The sequence below is a fragment of the Chrysemys picta genome, chromosome 3, assembly GCF_011386835.1.
Source record: "Chrysemys picta bellii isolate R12L10 chromosome 3, ASM1138683v2, whole genome shotgun sequence".
Lineage (NCBI taxonomy): Eukaryota > Metazoa > Chordata > Testudines > Emydidae > Chrysemys > Chrysemys picta.
The window spans coordinates 92,248,554-92,270,899 of NC_088793.1; the positions used below are offsets into that span (position 1 = coordinate 92,248,554).

A 22,346-nucleotide genomic window follows, 5' to 3' on the forward strand; every position below is an offset into this window, starting at 1 on the left:
GCTACTGGCTTCCTGAGGCAACCCAGGACAAGAGAAGCTGCTAGCCTGGTCATTGTAATGGTGCCAGTGAACTCATCGCAGAGTGACATGGCAATGTCAAGAAGCAACGCCCCAACCCTCAAAATGTTTGGGAAAGGACTGCAGAGTTTCATTGAGATGATTCATGAGTATAGAAGAGTCACATTTGTGTTCAGATAAACAAAGTACTCTTCATGCAGAATATTCCCTCACCTAGCCCAACAAGCCAAAGAAAGGAAAAGCAGATGCCTACTTCTTCTACTTTCATTCAAGCACAGTACAGTGATTTGATCTAGACTGTGTAACGCAGACTGCCATACTATTTTTTAAATTTTTTCTAATATTTTACCTGTAAAATGGAAGAGTCAAAAGTTGATAGCTTTGTTCTCTAAACGCATGGGATGGGAGCTATTTTTAAATATAAAAGAAAGGTGGGGGAAAGGGAAGGAAAAAGAGGAGATTTTGGGCAACAAAAAGGTAAGAAATATTTATGAGGAATAATGCATGTATACACTTACTTGAACTCCCTTCACCTTTGTCACCGTGGCTCATCTGTGCTTGCCTGGCAGGCCTGGCTTGACTCCGGTGGAGTTTCAAATGGCTCCTGGCTCACCACATGGTTTAAGTCTCCCCCGATCCCCGTTCCTGCTCCCCATAATTCCCCCCCAACACACACACACACAAACAGTGAACTGCATGGGACTCTATGCCAGGCTCTCACAAAGTCGCCACAGTCATACTCATGGTCCTGGTGGGTTCCCGCCAATTATGCCATGCAGTTTGTTTAGAAGCAGCAGGTCTGCGGAGACAGCCCCAGATTGGTTGTTGCCCTCCCTTGCCTTCTGATATGCCTGCCAAAGTTCCTTCACTTTCTCATGGCATTGCTGCTCATCCCTGTTGTACCCCAGTTTTATCACCCCCTGTGCAATCTGCACATAGATATCTGTATTTCATCAGCTGCTCCTTAGCTGAGCTTATACAGTCTCTTCTCCCCACAGCCAGCAGAGATCCATGACTTCCTTCGTTCTGCAGGCAGGAGCACATCTAGTAGCTCTCTGTGCAAGAAACTGGCATGGTCGGATGCTTGCAAAGGTGGGCAATCAGGAAAAAGCATTTCAAAAACATGCTGCAGGTTTTAAAGGGGCAGGCGAGTTCAAAACTGACTTGAGGAACTATTGTAGAGGGGATGGGGCATTGTGGGACAGCTGCTGGAGGACTGTTAGGGCCAACAGGTAAAACGTCTACACTTAGAGTATGTTTTCACTACCTGCCATATCGGCAGGTAGCAATCGATTTATCCGGGGTCGATATATCGCATATCGTTAAGACGTGATATATCGATCCCCGAACGCGCTTACCGTCGACTGCAGAACTCCACCAGAGCGAGTGGTGGTAGTGCAGTCGACAGGGGGGCCACGGCCGTCGATCCACCAGAGCGAGTGGTGGTAGTGCAGTCGACGGGGGGGCCACGGCCGTCGATCCTGCGCTGTGTGGACCCCAAGTAATTCGATCCAAGATACTTCGACTTCAGCTACGCTATTCGCGTAGCTGAAATTGCGTATCTTGGATCGACGCCCCCCCCTGCCCCCCCCAGTGTAGACCAGCCCTTACACTAGGTCAATGAAAGTTGATCAAAAATGGCTGTGTCATTCAGGCAGTTGGTGTTATTGCATCAATGAAATGGGATGCTTACATTGCTGGGAGTCTAATTTAGGTGCAGACACATGCAAAACTATGTCAAAACAAATTGACTTAGGTTTACCTAACTTTGTAGTGCAGACCAGGCCGGAGATGGTAACACTGTAAAGGAGAGCAGGGTTTCAGGGTGGGAGTGTAAATTTGGCAAGCAAGACGAGAGTCCCACTAGTTCTTGGATTTATCTTGTGAACTGTTGGTTATTATAGCACGGAGAGATCATAAAAGTGGGGATTTGATTAGGAATTATCTAATCTGTATTGAAAGCAGCAGTAGGGACTAGTGGAACGTGCTTTATAGAGGTCATGGAAAGGGAACTATAGCTAGACTTAATCAAGCCTGGAAAACAAGTATTTTATCTACATCACGTAGTCCACAAATACCTTGTGTCTATCCCTCTAGTGGATAGTCCATGCACTGAGATTTATCAAATTCCTATAGCCTTTGAGTTAGAGAACCTGGATTCTTTAGCTCAAGCAGAAGCAGCTAATGCTTACAGATCCAAGGTCCTGGTTAAATACCTGCTGCTGTCAGCCAGTCCAGTGGCACTGTGCTATACTTGAGTACCAGACTAAGATGACCACCACTTCTGCGGCCAAAGTAAAACAAAGCTGTTCTATAAAATTGGTACTGTGAAATTGTGCCCACAATGTGACGTTCAAGACTTATGACCACCTTCTGGCTATTACATCCAGCTGTCATAACAGATCTCTCTTTAATTTGATGAAGCTCTAGGGATTTTAAAGTTGCCAAACTAAGAAGCCAGTTTGATGGACAAAACTGAACACCTTGCAATATGCATCACCTCTGCTTTGTATGTTCTCCCACATGAACTAAATAAAAGACAGTCTCTACAGTTCAAAAAGGCATACTAAATCCACACTGACAGATTCCTCTGAAGTTGCATATTAAAACATGGGTTCCCTTTCTCCGAATACTAGTTAATTAAAAGAGGCAAATCCACATCAGTTAGCGTTAGACTGAGCCAGCACAGCAGTGCAATCGAAGGTTGGCTATAATTCTGAAACAGATATTTTTCAATAATTAATTTCTACATTTGCCATTCTTCTGATTGCACATCTTATGAAAGCTCCAAAGGCTGCAATTCTCTCTACCCACACTCCTTGTTGTTTTTGCTGATACAGATTAACACTGCTACCACTCTGAAACCGAGCAACAATGTATGTTTCTCCATGTTGTCCTTCCAGCGAGCAGGGAGAAGTGTGAGGGTAGCTCAGGAGCCATGCCCAATTTGACTTCAGAACTGACAGTATTCTACTTTCGTGGGTGTACATATTGGGTTTTGCAAGGCATTTAGAAAGCATAAACACCTGTTTGGTAAGTCCCCAAAGTGAATTATCAGTCACCGACAGAAAAGTTGTTTGACTCTCATTAGAAACATCATGTTGTTTTAGCTACCTAGTGCCAAGTCACTAATTCTTCTATCCAGTAGGTTTTTTGATGCTCCTTTATGGACTTGTTTCAAGCAGTACAGAGGCAAAACTATGGACTTTGTTAGAACCTTCACCAGCAATTCTGTATGTAAGGCTGTAGCCAAGCATCCCATTACACACCTTACTTCAAAAAAGTTCAAAGTAAGATATATTGGCTTCAGTGCTTACATTATTTTGTGTGTGTGTGTGTACACATACACACACTCTCTCTCTCTCTCTCCCCCCCCTCCCTCCCCCCAAATCATCAAGGAAATTTAAAATAAAGAGAACCTATAGTTAAGGTTGTCAAGAAGGTAAGTAAAGCAGCATCTACAGACACTGAGTTGCCTAACTACACCGGTGTAAGTGCTACGCCTCTTGTGGAGGTGGAATTATGTCATCGATGTAGCAGGGCACTTACATCAGTGGGACAAGGCTGTAATGTTGTACACTGTGTAGCGTAGACCAGGCTAAAAGGTATGTCTACACTTACCAGGGATCGATGCTGCAGCGATCTGTGTACCGGGGTTGATTTAGCAGCTCTAGTGAAGACCTGCTAAATTGACTGCAGATCACTCTCCCATCAACTCCTGTACTCCACTGGAACCCGAAGCATAAGGTAAGTCGACAGGAGAATTTCTCCCGTTGACCCAGTGCAACATTGACACCGCAGTAAGTCGACCAAAGCTACATCAACTCCAGCTATGTTATTCACGTAGCTGGAGTTGCATAACTTAGGCCGACTTACCCCCATTGTGTAGACCAGGCCTAAGATAAGAAATGCTATATCTATACCTTAGAAAGCCCAAGCACATCTCTTAACAAAAGATTTCTCATTTTAAAAAAAGGCTGTAATGCACAGTAGAAAGAAAATAGAATGATTTATTCAGTATACTGCAATGAAATTGTCATTACATATCTTATAGAGCAGAATAGCCAAAACTTTTGAAAGTTGAGCCCCCAGAAATTAACCCATGCCCCTTTTCAACACTGTGTGTTACAGTTCAATAAAGTGAAATTTAGTTGTATTTTAAGAAATGGCATTCAATATTAGGTATCAAATATTTGAACAAGTTATTTCATTATCTAAAAGTAAAACATAACATTATTTTAATATTTTTTAAATTATCAAAATAGTATTACTTGGATGGCAATATTTAAGACATCAACATGTTAAATGGCCCTGCTATGCAGTATCCCAGCTCAAAACTTCATGTGTTCAAAAGATGGTGGCAGGACCTGCCGCCTCCTCCTCGTAGGTGTGGAACCAAAATGAGTAACAATGCAGTGCAGAATTGTGTACATCTTCCAAAGATCTTCCTGATGTTTTTTGATGAATGAAATAGTTGAAGCTGACATTTAAAGTATTATTGGCATCCAAGTTAACTTCCATTGAAATGAATGGGATACTTCACATCTCAGAGATATTATTTCAGGCTCTCTGCAAACTCAGATTAAACATTAGTGAATTGGTTACCCTGGGTCAAATTTTAAATATTTTCTTCACAACCGAAACAGCTACACATCAACTTGAAAAAAAGGAAAGCTAAGACTCTGGAGAACATTTGTGAGCGGGGCAGGCAGGTGGGCATGGACACACCTCACTAGTCCTTCACACCCCTCATAAGAGCATGCACCATACTTTGGAAAATACTGATAAAAAAATTTAAAACCCCACACACTGCAGGGAAATCTTTAATATGTTCAGTATTTAGTGTTCAAGAACACAAAGACACTAACACTGCCCTTTTTGCGAAAGTATCAAATCATTTAAACGCTCCCATTTTATTATTCAAGACCTATCCATGTGGTATTGATGTTCAAATCTGTTCTCTTATGAATTCCTATCCTCCAAATTTTTGTCCCACACTTGCAATTCTAGGATTATATTGGAATGCTGAACAACTGCTATTTTAATGCACACTAGTGTATAGACATAAGTTTGTTTAAAAAGTTCAAAGTGATTTAAAACATTTTCTTAGAAAACACTATTAAAAGCCAAACTACAGTGGGATGGTAGTTAACAAAAAAATAGTAATTTGAACAATACAGCAATTTGAGAATTCTGTAAGATATTTCTAAGTAAGACAACACTAGTCTGGAGGTTTCCAATTCCTCCCCCATTTCAAGGGGTAGAGGTTTCTCTTTTAGTCCTATATGAGCAGGCTTTCAGTAGGTCTTAGTTCCTTGATTGAAGGAAGGGAATGAGACAACAATACTTGCTATTACTGCAAACAGAGTCAAAGTAGAATAGAATTGGTACTGGAAATATATAATAGTTTGACAGACAATTAAGCTACTTTGCAAGTATCAAGTATGATCTGACAAGATGGGGGATGTAGCTTTGACCATGAGGCATCTACTCTCACAAGAAAGCATCCTGTACAGTGGTAGTAAATAGAGCTATTCCCTTCCCAGTTTAAGCCTTCTGTGTGAATTGTCTGTTTCATTAGGAAGGATATTACATGGATTACAAATACTGTTAATACTTAGAGCCCCAAGAGAGATCAGGGCCCCATTGTGCTAGGAACTGTACAATAGATGGTGAGTGAGTCCCGGCCCCCAAAACTTGCCATCTAAATAAATAAGACAGGAAAAGGGCGGAGAAAAAAAAAAGATAGAAAAATGAAGTGAGTTGGCAAAATTCAGGCAGGTCAGTGTCAGAGTTGAGAACATAACTCAGGAAATTGGATTCTGGAGACCTATCTACTGGGCAATGCTACTCACTCAATCCCTATGGCTCTTAGCATTTTTCTATATCTTTGAGCTCCCTGCAGTTTGTCAATATCTAACCAGGATTGAAGGTCCAGCCCTGGACACATAACCCATATGGAGTCTCACTGGAGCTGAATAGAGAAATTATGGGTACATCTACACACCGAAAAAAGATCCACAAAAGCAAGTTTCAGACCTGGGGTCAACTGACTCAGGCACACACTGTGGGGCTAAAAATAGCAGTGTAGACATTCAGGCTTGGGCTCCAGACTGGGCTCTGAGACCCTCCCTCCTTGCTGGTTTTGGGGCATTTATAGTTTACCTTACAGCACAGCAATTCCAGAAATGTTTACAGGTAAGTGTTACACTATGCAGAAGTCCAGTATTATATTTGGAATAAATAAATCAATCTAGAGAGTCACAGAACAGCATTTTCAGAATTAACATAGGACATGTAATAATGAAACAGCTTTCTCATACTTATGGCTGTTGTACAGCAAAGAGAAAAGCTTTCCCAAAGATTAAATATTTAATTCTTAATGCATTAACTGAAGGGGTAGGGAAGAAGCATTTGACACACTTGGAATCACAGACAGAAATCAGAATTTAGTATTTCATTCAGGTAGTCTTTTGACCTTTCAGGACAGGTACAAAAGGAAAGGTCATAGAAACTACAGACTACTTCTGGATAGAGTCTTACATTTCTAACTTCAATCTTAGAATATGAAATGTATGTTTCATAAAGGCCACTGCAGAGACTAACCTCACTTTTAACAAAGCCCTGTTCTCTCATTGTTTTTATAGCATACCATTTAAGTTACAGCTACCAGAAACTAAGAGTCAAGTCTCATGATTTGAAAGGGTTCCACTGATAGTCAAGTTTTATTTCCAAGTGTCTTATGCTCAGTGAAGTTATCTGGCACAAACCACTGGTTAAAGGCAAAAACATACCACCATACCTATGTGGAAATGTTTGGACCAAAGCCTGCCATTCTTTCTTAGCAAAAACACACCACCACAGGTTTTCTTTATTGTCCATTTCTAATCCAGCTTCCTTCCAGGCACCCTTAAAGATTAACATGTCTTAAAAACAACTTTAGTGCTGAAGTTAACAGTTTATTAGGTCAAAAGAAAACTAACGATTTAAATACTGGTCTGAGGACAGAATGATCAGGATACCAATATCTAAATTCTCTCCACTTACTCCACACTCCAACAACAACAACAACCACCACCACAAAAGTAATGCTTCCTGTATTAAAGAAGTTCCATGAGCCTACTTTTGTGCCACTATCAAGTGTTGGGCTCTTGAATCCTAACCCTTTTCCCACCAACAGGTCAGTGAAGGAAAAATGGATTACTAAAAAAGTTTTGGCAATATTTAGTCTGGTTGACAGAGACAGAAAGGAATTCTAATTGTTTAGGAAGAGAGAGTTTACTGTTCTTCCACGAAAAGATGTTGTTGCCAGCTGAATATTTTAACTTCACATCAGCCACTTAGCCAAGCACAAAGAAGCCTAGAATGGGAAAATTTAAACCTGACATTTAGGGAGCGTTGACCAACTTTCATACCATTTTAACTGGTAGTTGACACCAAGATGCTTTTTTATTTATTTTTGAACAACAAGCTTGTCTGAAACAGTGCTAATTGCTTCTGTTTACATAATACAACTCTCAGGGTAGGTTCCCATTAACCTGTAAACTGATAGCTGTCTAAACTTTCCACTTCAAGAAATCTGCAACACTAAAGTCTCCCCACGGAAGTACAAACAGATGGTTTTCGTCCAATTATCTAGTCTACTTATTTCAGTCGACTAAACTACCTATGACTCAGCTAATGCTAATTCAGGGGTCGGCAACGTTCAGCACACGGCTCACCAGGGTAAGTACCCTGGTGGGCCGGGACAGTTTATGTACCTGCTGACGCGGCAGGTTCGGCCGATCGCGGCCCCCACTGGCCACGGAACGCCGTCCCGGGCCAATGGGGGCAGCGAGAAGCGGCGCGGGCAAGCAATGTGCTGGCCACGGCTTCTCGCCACCCCCACTGGCCCGGGACAGCGAACCGCGACCAGTGGGGGCCGTGATCGGCCGAACCTGCTGCATCAGCAGGTAAATAAACTGTCCCGGCCCACCAGGGTACTTACCCTGGCGAGCCGCGTGCCGAACGTTGCCGACCCCTGTGCTAATTATTTGGATTTTGTTTTTGTCCAAATGCAATTTGTAGCTCCAACCATAATAGTGAAGGATGAAAGTATTTTCTCCACAGGGATGCACGTAATTCATAAGGTAAATATAAAATCAAGATCTTTGAGATTCCTGCTTCATGTGTTAAAGCATTTGAAGGAAGGACTCTGATGATGCAGTTAAAAAAAAAAGAAGAAGAAGAAGAAGAAGCAACTGAAACAGTAATCCACTAACAGAAGTCTTTATTTAGAACTACTCAATTCTTATACTGCAGACTCCTCAAGGGAGGAACTGTTTCCTTCTATGTCTCTATAGAAGGCCTATCACAACAGGGTGATCCTGAGACAAAAAACACACAAGAATAAGATACTAATACATTGCATTAAGAACATCAGCTTCAGGTTCTAGGTCACTTTTAGGCACTTTTGAAGCTGCTTAGTGTCAAGGCTAGGGCAGTCAGGCCTAATGATCAGGGCTGGTGCCAAAAGGGGCAGGAGACCAAAAGCAGTAGCCTGAGTTTAGGACCTGGGGTCAGGGTCCTAGTACCAATAATAGGGGGTGGGATCCAAGCAGCAAGGCCAGGGTCTGCAGTCAGAATTCAAGTACCCAAGTCATGGGGCAAAGCAGGAGTCAGACTCCAAGTACTGAAGCCAAGGGTCCGAGCTGGGGTCAGAAGTCAAAGAGTAAGCCAAGATGCAGGTCTGATGGTACAGCTGGCTGGTCTACCTCATTGCACTGACATATCCCGGAATCTTCCTGAACTTAAGTAGGGTGCATGGACCAATCAAGGGCCATGACTAAAATTGTGAGTCCGAACTTCTGAGGTGGTACTGTGATGCTTATCTCCATAGGGTCTATGTGGTAATGCATGTGGCCCTTTCATGGCTGCATGGCAGCAGTATGGAGGTGTGAGCCATCCCACAGACCCAGATTCTAGTTCTGCCCCTGCAAAATCTTACACTTAGAGAAAGCTAACATCTTCAAAAGTACCTAAGTTAGCGTACCAATATCTTGAAAATTCTGAAATACTTAATATCAAAAATATGTAAGGGGAAAACATAGGTCAGATAGTAGTAACAAATGCAACTCTTAAAAAAAAAGACCTTGCCCCACATCATGCAGATTTGTGGTAAATTGTGGCTGAAGCAATTTTAGTCCTTCCTATTTGGCTTAAGCTCCTTATTTCTAGGCACTTCAGAAGATCTGTGTACCAGTTTAGAAGATAAAATAGTATCTGACAACAAAATTAAAGCATGCCATCAAGAAATAATCTGTGATTATATGCGATTGCATATGTACATTTGACCAACTGCATGCCTGAATATCAAAGCAGTATGAAATCACTGCTTGCTGTGGAGGAAAAAAAAAAAAAGTATTAGTTTGCTTGGAACTTGCTTTTATTCAGACACTGAATAAAAAACACAAGTTACTGTTATCCTGTAGTGATGTATGCATGGCAGTCCTAGCCCTAAAATTGCCTGAACACCTGGATTACAATTTAAGATAATTTTCTGGCTCTGTCTTGAAGTTTTAACAAAAGGTCCAAGTGACCTTAAAATTATATCTTCAGTCACATACAAACATGTCTGCATATTCTCAGATGCAAGCCGTACAACAGTTCAATGTGTCTTTTCACCTTACAGAAAAACTACTTAAATTATAAGCTCTTTGGGTCAGGGACAGTCTGTTCTGTGGATGTACAGCACCTAGCTTAATGGGGTCCTGGTCCATACCTGGAGCTCCAAGGTGCTGAAATACTACTACAAATAATAATAATCTCAGTGTTCCATAGTTTGCACTGGTTGTCAAGAAGCTTATGGATGGAGTTTAAGGTGTTTTTGACCTACAGCCCTAAAAGATGTGGAACCTTGCTACCTAAGAAACTGATCACAGCTCTTACCATTATCGTACCAGCAGTGAGGCAGAGGTACTCTAGCCTTGAGCCCTCCTGGTTTACTCCAGTGACACGGGGCTCGCGACAAGTCAATTTCTGTGAGTTCCTCTACTCTACAACTCAATCCCCTGCAAAACTTCCACTCTGGAACAAGAGTCTATTACCAAAAAGGCCAGTAGAACCTCACAGTATTGCCAGGAAACAAATATGAACACTGACCCTGTAAAGGTTCACACACAAATCCTTGCAGCTCTGGGGCTGTTGGGCTTGCCTATACAGAGAGTACGTGCAAGTTGGTTTACACCGTGTTTACACCGCAATAGCTTGCCGCACACTACATAGCTATGTGGATCCTGCTACTGTGCACTAACGATTCTGCACTCTGAACTTTTAGTGTACAAAAGCAGGGTCCACATGGTCAGAGCAAGGCAAGCCAGTCTGCAGATTTGAATCCCAACTTGCCATTGATAAATTCTCTGTATAGACAAGCCATTAACCTGTAAATTAAACCAACCTTTTTCAAATACACAACCTGAAGGGTGACCCACATACTGTACTTCGCTTTATAAAATGTTCTGGGATCCTTGGAAATAAGAAGACTACATATATAATGTATTATTGGGTTCATCTTATAGCAACATGAACCTTAAAATAAACTGAAGCATTAGTTTTGATAAACTACTGTATTGAAAGATATTAAGGGTAAGACTACAATACACCAGATTTCTGAATATTTACCTGCATAAAATCCCTGAATGCAGAGCTACTTTAGTGCTTTGAGTACCTCAGAATGTATAGCATATGCTCAATGACATAGAACTCAAAAGACCATGCATCTATTTTAATATGGAAATTAAATATGCTTCTGATGACAATTAAACGCTATGCAAACTACTGAAATAAGAAAAGGAAATAAACCTAAAACTGTACACAAATGGGAATTAGTCTGTACAAATATTCCCACATACATATCACAACTTAAATTCCTAAAAGTGTTGTAAGCCAATTTAAGTGTCACCTGGACACTCTTCATACATGGTGACCAAAGATAAAAAACTACTAATTGTATTATCTTAGTTTTAAACCACAATTTAAGTTTTAAGTGAGCTATGTCAAAAATAAGCTTAACTATAGCCGTTATTTGACTGGTTTGAACTGTATTTCACTCTCTAACTGAGGTCAATGTGAGCAAGAATCAGGTCAATAACTAGAAAAGAAAGAAAATCTGACTTGTCAAAATAATTCTTTTTTGCTGTCTACATTAACTGACTCTGGTAAATATTTGCCTTTATTTCATTCAAACTAAATACACAGACAATTTGGTATGGCCTGCATGACCACCATAAACTTCCTACCAAAAAATTCTCTATTTCTGTTCAGCAAACAAGCCGAACTGAGATGAAATGTTTTCTTCTTCCAGTTTAGCAGATATTTGAAGGATACCAATATGTTTATTATTTATGGATTTTTTAACTTCTTGTTTAAATATAAGCTACATGAAGCTTGAAACGGCTCATTACCAATTACTTACCCTCCAACACGCACTGTGTATTTCCCTCATGCAAAGCTGTTTGTGTTTTATGAATTGTGATTCTTTTTCAAACCAAGGAAAATTACAGAATTGAATCATGCATTTGTAAAAAGTTATTCTGAATATGCAAATCACAACTACAGTAGAGTCTGTCACCCTTCAGTCTACTAACCTTGACAATGTTTCTTTAATATATCAGCTTTTAACAAAATGTATGTACAGTATCATCTTACAGTAGGGTGACCAGACAGTAAATGTGAAAAATCAGGACAGGGGGTGGGGGGTAATAGGAACCTATATAAGAAAAAGACCCAAAAATCAGGACTGTCCCTATAAAATCGGGACATCTGGTCACCCTATCTTACAGGGCTTAGGATCCTGTCAAGAAGGCTGTTAAATCAGTGAGACAAAACTAATATTTTTCCTTCTTCCCTCTCCCCTCAAGTTAATTCATTGTCAAGGGACACTCAAAATAACCTACTGGTATACTAAAAATAAGTTCTTAATAGAGAGCAAAGCTACTGCCAAGTTTACTTTTTTTTTTTTTTAAATTACCTAGAAGGACTTGTTCACCTCTTATGTAAATGAAGTTTTTTTTAAAAACCTATAAATTTTAGAGTATAAATACAAAATACAGTCAGTGTCAGTTTCCCTAAACACAGACAGTTATACAGAAAAACTATGTACACGAGCACAGTTAAATGGACTCACTTTATAGCTTTCCAACGCATTTTTAATATCATGTTTTGTAACTGAAACTATTTGTCTCGCTGGCTGTCATCCTTTGCTTTAGGATTTCACCGTCAACAGACGTCAAAACCGGCATGAATCTCATTATATAGTCGGTGAAAAACACGTTGTGGATTCCACCCTGGGGAATTGAGGTATCACTGCAATAGGGGCAGCGCAGCCAATCCACATGCAGCTTTTAAAGGGACTAATCCGCCAGGTTTTAATCACGGAAGATCTCCATCTAAATGGGAACTGGAAGCCAGTTTTGCCCCTCTCAGGCGGAAGAATGTGGCTTGTAGGAGAGGAGAGAGCGCTGAGCGAGCTCCTTCTTTCACCCGGAGAGCAGCGCGCAGCAGGAGACACGACACGGTTGGAGAGTTGGGGGGAGGGACGCTTACCTTGGTGAGCTGGGCTATTTTCTTGCTCATTTTGAGGTGCAGATCCTGGCTGTATTCCACGCTGAGCCCCGGCTGGGAACTGGACGCGGCGAATTTCCCAGCGCTGGCTGAGGAGCCGCCGCCGCCGTAGTAATGCTGCTGCCAGTTCATCCCGGGGGTCGCCATCTTCACAGCGAGACCCCGCTACCCCTCCCGCTCCGCTTTCCAGGAAAGCGACCGGGGGGGTGGCGGGGCGATGCCGCGGCGCCCTGCCCGCACCCGCTGCCCGGGTCACGGGCGGAGCGTCCTCCTCCAGCCCCCCGCGGCGGTGACCCCGGTCCCGCCTCCCTCACACCATCCGCCCCCTCCGCTAGGTGCGGGTGAAGGCAGGGACGCGCCCCCCCGGGCGGGGGAGAATCTGCGCACCGGGGCAGCAAGAGGGGCACGCCGCCGCTTCCCTCGCCCCGTGCCGGGCTGGCAGCAAGGCCCCCTGACAACGCTACCCTCGGGAGCGGGGGGCTCCGGCCGCGGCTCGCCCAGCCCAAGCAGAGCTGCCGCTTCGCCCCGCCCGGCCGCGCGGAGGAGCCGGTGACTGTTGCTGCAGCCGCCACTCGGTTACCAGGCTCCGGCTAAACTGTTTACGCTGAACAACGTCGTCACTTCCGGCTGCTCACTGCTGGCCCTGTCAATCCCAGCCTTCACAGGTTTTAAGCAACCTGAGCCATGCGCATGCGTATCAGCTGGAAAACTCCCCCCCCCCCCCCCCCCGCAGGTGCATATGCAGTGTCCCCCAGTCTTCATGGCTGCTGGTGCGCGCTAGGCGCTGTTCCCGAGTAGCAGGTGCGTAACTGGCGGCGTACTCCCCCGCCCCCTTCCGCAACTGCTTCGCTCACTTGCTCCCGTACCTTTCCAGCAGCAGGTGGCGCTCTTCTTATTCCCACCTTGTTCTTTTTCCTCTCCCACTGCTGCACGTGGTTCTGCACGGTGCTGCCACTACGCGATCAAAAGTTCTGCAACTGCCCCAGCCTATCTCCAGCAGTTACTGGCCACAGAGCCACTCCTTCTTCCTTCGGGGAGCTGCTTATGTGAGTCTTTAGAGGGCAGTAACACGCAAAGGCAGGAACCGGGCCCCACTCTCCCAGTCTTCAGATAGAAATAACTTTCCAGTTCTTTTTCCTTGTAAAGAGTCCTATACCTCTTACAGTGGCAGACAGGTTGCTAGAGGAGAGCATATCTTACTACAGTAACTCCTCACTTAACGTTGTACTTATGTTCCTGAAAAATATGCCAACATTTTTATGGCTGACCCGGAACAACGCTTCCTCAGCTGTCGTCCACGCTCTACCTACGCTACATTGATGACATCTTCATCATCTGGACCCATGGGAAGGAGACTCTGGAAGAATTCCTCCACGATTTCAACAGCTTCCACCCCACCATCAAACTCAGCCTGGACCAATCTACACAGGAGGTCCACTTCTTAGACACAATGGTACAAATAAGTGACGGCAACGTTACCACCACCCTATACTGAAAACCCACCGACCGCTATGCCTACCTTCATGCCTCCAGCTTCCATCCCGGACACACCACACGATCCATCGTCTACAGGCAAGTACTGAGGTATAACCGCATTTGCTCCAACCCCTCAGACAGAGACTAATACCTACAAGATCTTCACCAAGCATTCTCAAAACTTCGATACCCGCATGAGGAAATAAGGAAACAAATCAACAGAGCCAGATGTGTACCCAGAAGCCTCCTGCTGCAAGACAAGCCCAAGAAAGAAACCAACAGAACTCCACTGACCATCACCTACAGTCCTCAGCTAAAAGCTCTCCAACACATCATCAGTGATCTACAACCCATCCCGGACAACGATTCCCCGCTTTCACAGGCCTTGGGAGGCAGGCCAGTCCTCTCCCACAGACAACCCGCCAACCTTAAGCATATTCTCACCAGCAACCACACACTGCACCATAGTAACTCTAACTCAGGAACCAATCCATGCAACAAACCTCAATGCCAACTCTGCCCACATATTTACACCAGCGACACCATCACAGGACCTAACCAGATCAGCCACAACATCACCGGTTCATTCACCTGCACGTCCACGAATGTAATATACGCCATCATGTGCCAGCAATGCCCCTCTGCTATGGACACAGAATAGCAGATTTAAAGGTAGCCATCCTGCAGCAAAAACATTTCTGGACCAGACTCCAGAGAGAAACTGCTGAATTTCAGTTAATTTGCAAATTTAACACCATCAGCTCAGGATTAAACAAAGACTGTGAATGGCTAGCCAACTACAAAAGCAGTTTCTCCTCCCTTGGTGTTCACACCTCAACTGCTAGAAGAGGGTCTCATCCTCCCTGATTGAACTAACCTCGTTATCTCTAGACTGATTCTTGCCTGCATATTTATACCTGTGTCTGACGAAGTGGGTATTCACCAACAATAGCTTATGCTCCAATATGGCTGTTAGTCTATAAGGTGCCACAGGACTCTTTGTCGCTTTTTCCTGAAAAATACGACTTGAAGTGAAACGATGTTAGGTGAATCCAATTTCCCCATAAGAATGAATGTAAATGGGGGGGTTAGGTTTCAGGGAATTTTTTTTTGCCATACAGTACAGTACAGTACTATAGTTGGAAGGTGCCCCCACCTTACCCCACACAGGCACAGCCCACTGGCACTGCAGACAATGAGGCAGGCAAGGAGGCTGAAGGTGCTGTAGGCTAGGAGAAGCACGTTGCGCAGCAGCAGTGGCAGCTTCCCCTACTCTGCAAGCACCAGGGGCAGGGGGCTCAACCCTTGGCCCGCTCATACACCCCTTTCCCCCAAGCTCCAACCCCTAACCTGCCTCTTCTCTCCCCCCCCTTTACTCCACACGTGGTGTCCTCGCCTCCCCCCTCCCTCCCCTGCCTCCTGCCTGCGGCAATCAGCTGGCTTGCAGCATTCAGGAGGGAGGGGGGAGGAGCGAGGACCCGGTGCGCAGGCTCCCCCTCCCTCCATCCTGAACACCACAAGCCAGCTGGTTGCCATGGGCAGGAGGAGGGGGAAGGTGCTGATCCGTGGGGTCTGCCAGCGGGCGGGAGGCACTGTGGGGAGGGCGTAGGGGGGCTGCCAGCTGTGGACAAAGCAGGCAGCCAAATGATGTTATAGTGAAGCATTGCACAACTTTAAATGGAGCATGTTCTGTAATTGAGCAGGGACGTAAGATTGAAACAACATTAAGCGAGAGGACGTTAAGTGGGGAGTTACTGTACTTGATAAATCTTAACAGGGTAGCTCATAAAAATTAACAGGGCTGCCATCAGACCTAGGTCTGGTACAGTATTTGTCTAAGTATCGCACAACATTCTGATTAAAATAGTAGTACTGAACAAAATCAATGCAGCACTTGTGAAAGTGATTAAACGTGCTAACCCATAAATCTTAAATAGTAGTGGCAAGTGGAGAATCATCTTCTCAGGGAGTAAATTCCAGTGATGGTCGAGAAAAATCTTTTTTCAGGCCAGGGCTATTCAATCTCTTTAACAATGTCATCGTTACAGGACAAGTTGCACTTTAGGCCCCACTGCAATTTCTCTCAAATGCACCCTTCAGGTGACAGGCCTGGCTTCCTTCACCTCTTTCAAGGGTGGAAACCCATAGTTTTACCATTCAGGCACTTAATAAGTGGGTTACTCTGTTTCCCACCATGTAAAACATAACAGGCCAAACTGCATTTGGCACCTGCAAGAAAACTGTTCAGGAGTCTGTGTCTAGGAGCTGATTAAAATGACTCAACGCAGTTTAAATCAAAACAAGCATATTGTTTATTTATCCAAAAGTACAGTGCAAACAGAGAAAAAGGTTAAGACAAATGTATATAGGTATCTGGTCTCACCTAAACTTTATCCTCTTGTTGCAAGTTTTGGTAAGCTCAACTTAGCCCAGCTACCTCCATCTCTGGAATGGAAGAGTGAACTGAAGGAGGGCAGTAGGCTGTCTCTCACAGGGTATGTCTCCACTACCTGCCGGATCGGCGAGCAGCGATCGATCCAGCGGGGGTCAATTTATCGCGTCAAGTCTAGATGTGATAAATCAACCCCCGAGCGCTCTCCCGTCAACTCCTGTTCTCCACTGACACGAGAGGCACAGGCAGAGTCGACGTGGGAGTGGCAGCAGTCGACTCACTGCAGTGAAGACACCGCAGTAAGTAGGCCTAAGTACATCTTGCACTGCTCAATATTCTCCTGGACAGTGTAAGCTCATAGTAAGTCCGTCATTCCAACACTGTGTGGTGATTATGCACCAGCCTTGTCATCTTAAGTATAGATTCCCAAACACTTCAATCTAAATATGCTGGTTTAGATAAAAACAAGTTTATTAACTAGAGATAGATTTTAAGTAATTACAAGTGATAAGGCATAAGCCTGTTGCCTGGTTTTAGGAGGTTAATATTTTAGATATGGGTTATAAGCTCGCCAATTAATCTGATCAGAAGATAAGGTTCTTGTGCCAGAATCAGGCTACAGAGTTTGCAAGGACCCTTGTGATGTATCACAAAGACACTCACACTGAGACAAGTGTAGCCTTGAGAACTTTTATTGAGATAAATGGAATAGTAATCAAATGGTAAAATAATCAGGAATTACAAAGGCAATAATATTGTTCTAGAGATATGTAATATTATGTACAAAGCTTTTGATTAATATACTGATATCCTTTCTTGATTACCTGGTGGTAAGAGACAAAGGACCAGCCTTGCCTCTAGCATGCCAAGAGATTCAGGTCGAGGTTCCTCAATTCTTGAGTGGGAGGACTATAGAAGACTATAAAAAGCTAACTTAGACTTTTACTTAATTAACTCACTTAAAATGTACACTTGAAAACTAACAGACCAATAAACAAAAGATCATAAAGAACTAAGAACGAAGAAGCCAGCTTGGCATGGCGAGTCACCCCTCTTAAAGAGCATGAACACTCCTATGACCAAACGTGGTTTTCTCACCCACTGAAATGTTGGGGTACACTTACTCTATGGGCTGGTATGCTTGAACATATGGATGACATATACATACATATTAATGACATTCGATTATTCTTGCATTTGTAATTTCTGTCCTAACCGGTTATTTCAATTCTTCCAAGTTGTGGTGTACCTGTTAAGTTTAAAGAGAGTCTGAACGTAGGTAGCCCCCCTTACTACCCTGCTTCAACACATTCTTTATCTATGTTAAAGGTTGCAACCATACATGGTCCTTATGCTTTAGCTCATCACCACCTATCTAGGTGAAATGTCCTAAACCAGGGGTCTCAAACACATGGCCCGTGGGGTTATTTTCTGCGGCCCGCGAGCTCCTCGTGGCCCCCTGCCCTCCCCCAGCGTTTACCTAGAGTGGCTCCGGCCCGACGTGCACCGGGGGCATGGCAGGCACCGCCCCCAGCAGCTCCCATTGGCCGCGGTTCCCCATTCCCGGCCAATGGGAGCTGCTGGGGGTGGTGCCTGAAGCAACAGCCACACACACTCCTGCGCCCCTCCTTCCCCAGGTTCCGGCAGCTTCCCGGAGTGGCGCGGGGGCAGGGCAGGCAGGGAGCCTGCCTGCTCCCGGTGCGCGTCGGGCCGGATCCCGCCCCCCAAACCCCTCCTGCAGCCGAACCCCCTGCCCTGAGCCCCCTGCTGCACCCCACATCCCTCCTGCACCCCGATGCCCGACCCCCTGCCGCAACCTGCACCCCTCCTGCACCCTGACCCACTGCCCTGAGCCCCCTGCTGCACCCCTCCTGCACCCCAACCCTCTGCCCTGAGCCCCCGCCGCACCCTGCACCCCTCTTGTACCCCAACCCCCTGCCCTGAACCCCCGCTGCACCCCACACCTCTCCTGCACCCTGACGCCCGACCCCGTGCCCTGAGTCCCCTGCTGCACCCCTCACCCCTCCTGCACCCCGACCCCCTGCCCTGAGCCCCTGCTGCACCCCTCCTGCACCCCCTGGGGCAGGGAGGGGACTGAGTTGGGGTGGGGATTCCAGGGAAGAGGTTGGAATGGGGGCAGGGAAGAGGTGGGAAAAGGCAGAGCAGGGGCAGGCCCTCATGGAAGGCGTGCAGTGGGGGCGGGGCCGAGGGTGGCGAGGGGGAGGTGTCAGTAAATGCGGCCCTCGTGCCAATGTACTAGTCCTCATGTGGCCCCCGTGGTCATTTGAGTTTGAGACCCCTGTCCTAAACACACACGCTAGCTTTGCCTTAGCTCAACATACAGGATGTGGCTTGTAGGTCCCTTGCATTACATCCAAAATACTCTAATATAACCTATTATAGTAAAACAAATAATCAAACCCATAAAAAAATAAGAAACCCACAAGAAAAAAATATAGAGGCAAGCAACTATAAGCTACAAGTCAGAATTGGTTACAAAAGAAATAAAAAAAGATAAAACCACAAACTAATACCTAAATGAGCTAAAAAGCAAAGTGCCTCTCACCATAAGCTGTAACAGTTCACAGGCTGGATTTTCTTTCAGCCAGAAACCCCTTCCCCAGTTCAGTGTTCTTCAGATATGCGTTGATGCCGTGAGCAGAGAGATGGAGGAAGAAATAGGTGATGTGGAGGTCAGTCACTTATTTTTATATCCTCCTCCTCTCTTTGAGGTACACACACAGACCCACACCCAAAGGGGTGTAGACAAACAGTCCTGTATATATGTGAGATTCAAACCATCTCTGGGATGAAATGTAAATTTCTTATTTATACTTTCCTCCTGCTGGTGAATGGCCAGCTAAGCAGGTAATGGCCCTTTAGCACCTTGCTGGCATGTGTGTCTTTGTGTCCGAGAAAATGGTTTGTGGACGTTACCCAGAACTACAATATTTCAGTAACAATCATATAGCAAAATCTCAATTTTACATGCAGTGTTGTTACACACATTTCAACAGGCTAATATTCAACAGATTATGAGTTTTCAAATAATCCCCTAAAATCAGGCCATAGGCATCATTATTATTGCTTATATAATATAGGTTATAGGCTCACCAATTGATCTGACCAGAAGATAATAGTATCCTTGCCCCAGAATCAGGCTACACGGAGTCTTGCAAAGACCCTCAGGATGTATGACAAGGACACTCATGCTAGAATAAAATACAGCCTTAGTGACTTTTATTAACATTTATTAACATAAATGGAAAAGTAATCAAAGTTCCAAACCCAGAATTAAAAGAAAATAGTACTGATCTAGAGGTACAGGTGGTATCTTTTATAAGCACTTCCTAGATTAACAGGCTCACACCCTTCCTTGAGAACCTAGTGGTGAGAGACAAAGGACCATTTTCTGGCTTGTCAAAAGAGTCTGATGGCCCAGATTCCTCAAGGCTCAAGTGGAGATGAAAAATTTAAGAGAAATTAGAGAGTTAGAAAGCTATAGACGAAGCCAAGAAAGACCTAAGAAAAACCAACATACAACTAACACTAAACATAGTGGTTTGCTCCTGTTATAGAGTCTAAGCAGTATGTGCCCAATCTTCCATGTTCAAACTTAATTTCCTCACCCACACAGGGCCGGCTCCAGGCACCAGCTTACCAAGCAGGTGTTTGGGGCGGCCACTTCGGAGAGGGGTGGCATGTCCAGCTGTTTGGTGGCAATTCGGCGGACGGTCCCTCACTCCTGCTCGGAGCGAAGGACCTTCTGCCGAATTGCCGCCGCAGATCACGATTGCGGCTTTTTTTTTTTTTTTTGGTTTGGCTGCTTGGGGCGGCCAAAACCCTGGAGCCGGCCCTGCACCCACATAATATTGGGGTGTGTTTACTTTATAGGCTGACATATTCATAGATATTAGTAACAATTAGCTCATTCTCATAGCTAGATATGGTGTAGCAGACTCACTCTCCTCTAGCACCTTCAACCAAGTCAAGCCAGGACTTCAGTGGTCTCTCTTCTTCTGCCTCAGCCAACAAGACAGGTATTGATATGTGTTCACCCCTCCTGGGATAACAAAAGTACCACTAAAAGTCTCAACTTGTCCTAACACAAGAGCTCCTTCTGCCCCCTCTTGGGCTATTCTTCAGCCCGTCCTTGAGGTTGATCTTCAACTCCATCCTGGGCTCCATAATCCTGATGGTGGTCTTGTCCCTGTTCTGTGGGGCTGATAGGGGAACTCAGTCCCACCCTTTATTCTGGGTTTCAACCCAGACACCTTGCATTGAGCAGCCAAGTCCATGCCTTCAAATGCATTGCTGTTTCCTTCTGCCACTTCCTCCCTCTGAGCCACTTGAGTTGCTTCCCTACAGCCTGTGCTTAACCCAGCTTCTCTGGTTTCTGGACATCTGGCTTCTCACTAGATCCTCCCTGCTGTTACCCGGTCAATTTAGGAAACCCTGCCTACCCTACTGAGGGCTCAAGGTGACCCAGTCAATTTAGGGCACCCCGCCTATACACCCCGAGGACTCAAGGCTTCATCCAATCAAATTAAACATCCCCGCTCTCCCTTCTGAAGACTCAGGGCGTAAGGCACCTATTCTTATCCAGGGGGCTCAGGAAGAAACCTAGTCAATTTAAGTACCCACCCTTTCCCTCGGGGCTCAGGGCTCTACGGAACCGCAGAACCTTTTCCCAGGGAAAGAGCCTTACACAGTTGTGCTCTAAACATCTATTTATTAGCAATACACACAGAATACTTATACCAAACAAGTCTCTTATGCTCACCACTCCCAATATACAGACAAATTTCACCTGCTGGCCAATCAGGATTCCTTCATCTGAGTGTTCTTGGTGATGCCTCTGCATGTCACTGTCGTGCAGAGGGGTCAGAGTTCCAGCAGTGTGCCTTAATTCTTATTTTTGGTAAATGTTTCAATAAAATAACTATTTATTTGTAAAATACCAATAAGATATGTTGAATCTTAAAGAGAAGACAATTTCTGTTTATTTCACTTCTATTTACTAAATGGTAGCTTTTCATAACATGCCATGGCTCTTTGTTTTGTATGCAAGTGTTACCATTTTCATAAAATTACACTCCACTATTTATAAGCACACTGTAAAACTTTTAAAAATAACCATAAAGCTTAAACATTTCTGTCCTTCATACATTAATATCCTGATCTTAACAAACCCGATAGAACATCATTACTGAATAAACCCACAGTGCCCTATTTTAAAGTTAAGAACTAATTGCTGATGCTGAGCTTAATCCTTGGTGCTGAGATTTCTATGTGGATCTCGAAAACATACAAGTTAATACAGACATTTTCTGTGAACTGCAGGTCTGACATTAAAAGGAGCAATGTATGTTTACAGCTAGATGTGCAGATGTTTGTACACAAACTGACTCACTGGAGGCATAATCTGTGGAAACAATTGTCAAAAATGTATCATTTTTCTATAGAATAGTTTAAACACTGATTGCATTTGGCCTTTTCCAAAAGAAAAGTTGATATTTTATATTCAGGTTTTTAAGCCATACCCATAACTGTGATATCAAAAACACAAAAAGCAAAGGAAAAATGCCATGGAAAGCAGAAGAAATTTGTCTATGATTTGAATAATCGTTCCTCTCTTTCTGTCCTCATGTTCTCACTCAGTACAAAAGTCCACCCTGCTTTACATCAAATATATAAAATAGTTGGAGAACAGTTTTCCTGTCACAGTCCCTCACGGGGTCCATTCACTCCTCCTCCTGGCCACTCTGGGAATTAGCTCCTTCCAGGTCCAGGGCCCCCTTCTGCTGCTAGCTGCATGCTCTACTGCCATTCTCTCACTGTCTCTGTGACTCCAGTTGTT

General features: G+C 44.4%; 1 protein-coding gene across 27 annotated transcripts in view; it reads right to left on the reverse strand.

Annotated features, from left to right (window-relative positions):
* The window catches only part of FAM184A (family with sequence similarity 184 member A), a 161,102-nt gene extending 148,174 nt beyond the window's left edge, over nucleotides 1-12,928 (reverse strand). For 26 of the 27 annotated variants that reach the window (XR_010599606.1, XR_010599612.1, XR_010599610.1 and 23 more), the window contains exon 1: nucleotides 12,601-12,928. Coding sequence is in view for 17 of the 27 variants with exons in the window: in XM_065588421.1 (XP_065444493.1) it covers nucleotides 12,601-12,765 (165 nt within the window). In the remaining 10 variants the exon portion in view is untranslated. The remainder of the gene's footprint in view (nucleotides 1-12,600) is intronic. The other variant, XM_065588415.1, reaches the window with a different exon arrangement.
* Nucleotides 12,929-22,346: the final 9,418 nt, after the last annotated feature.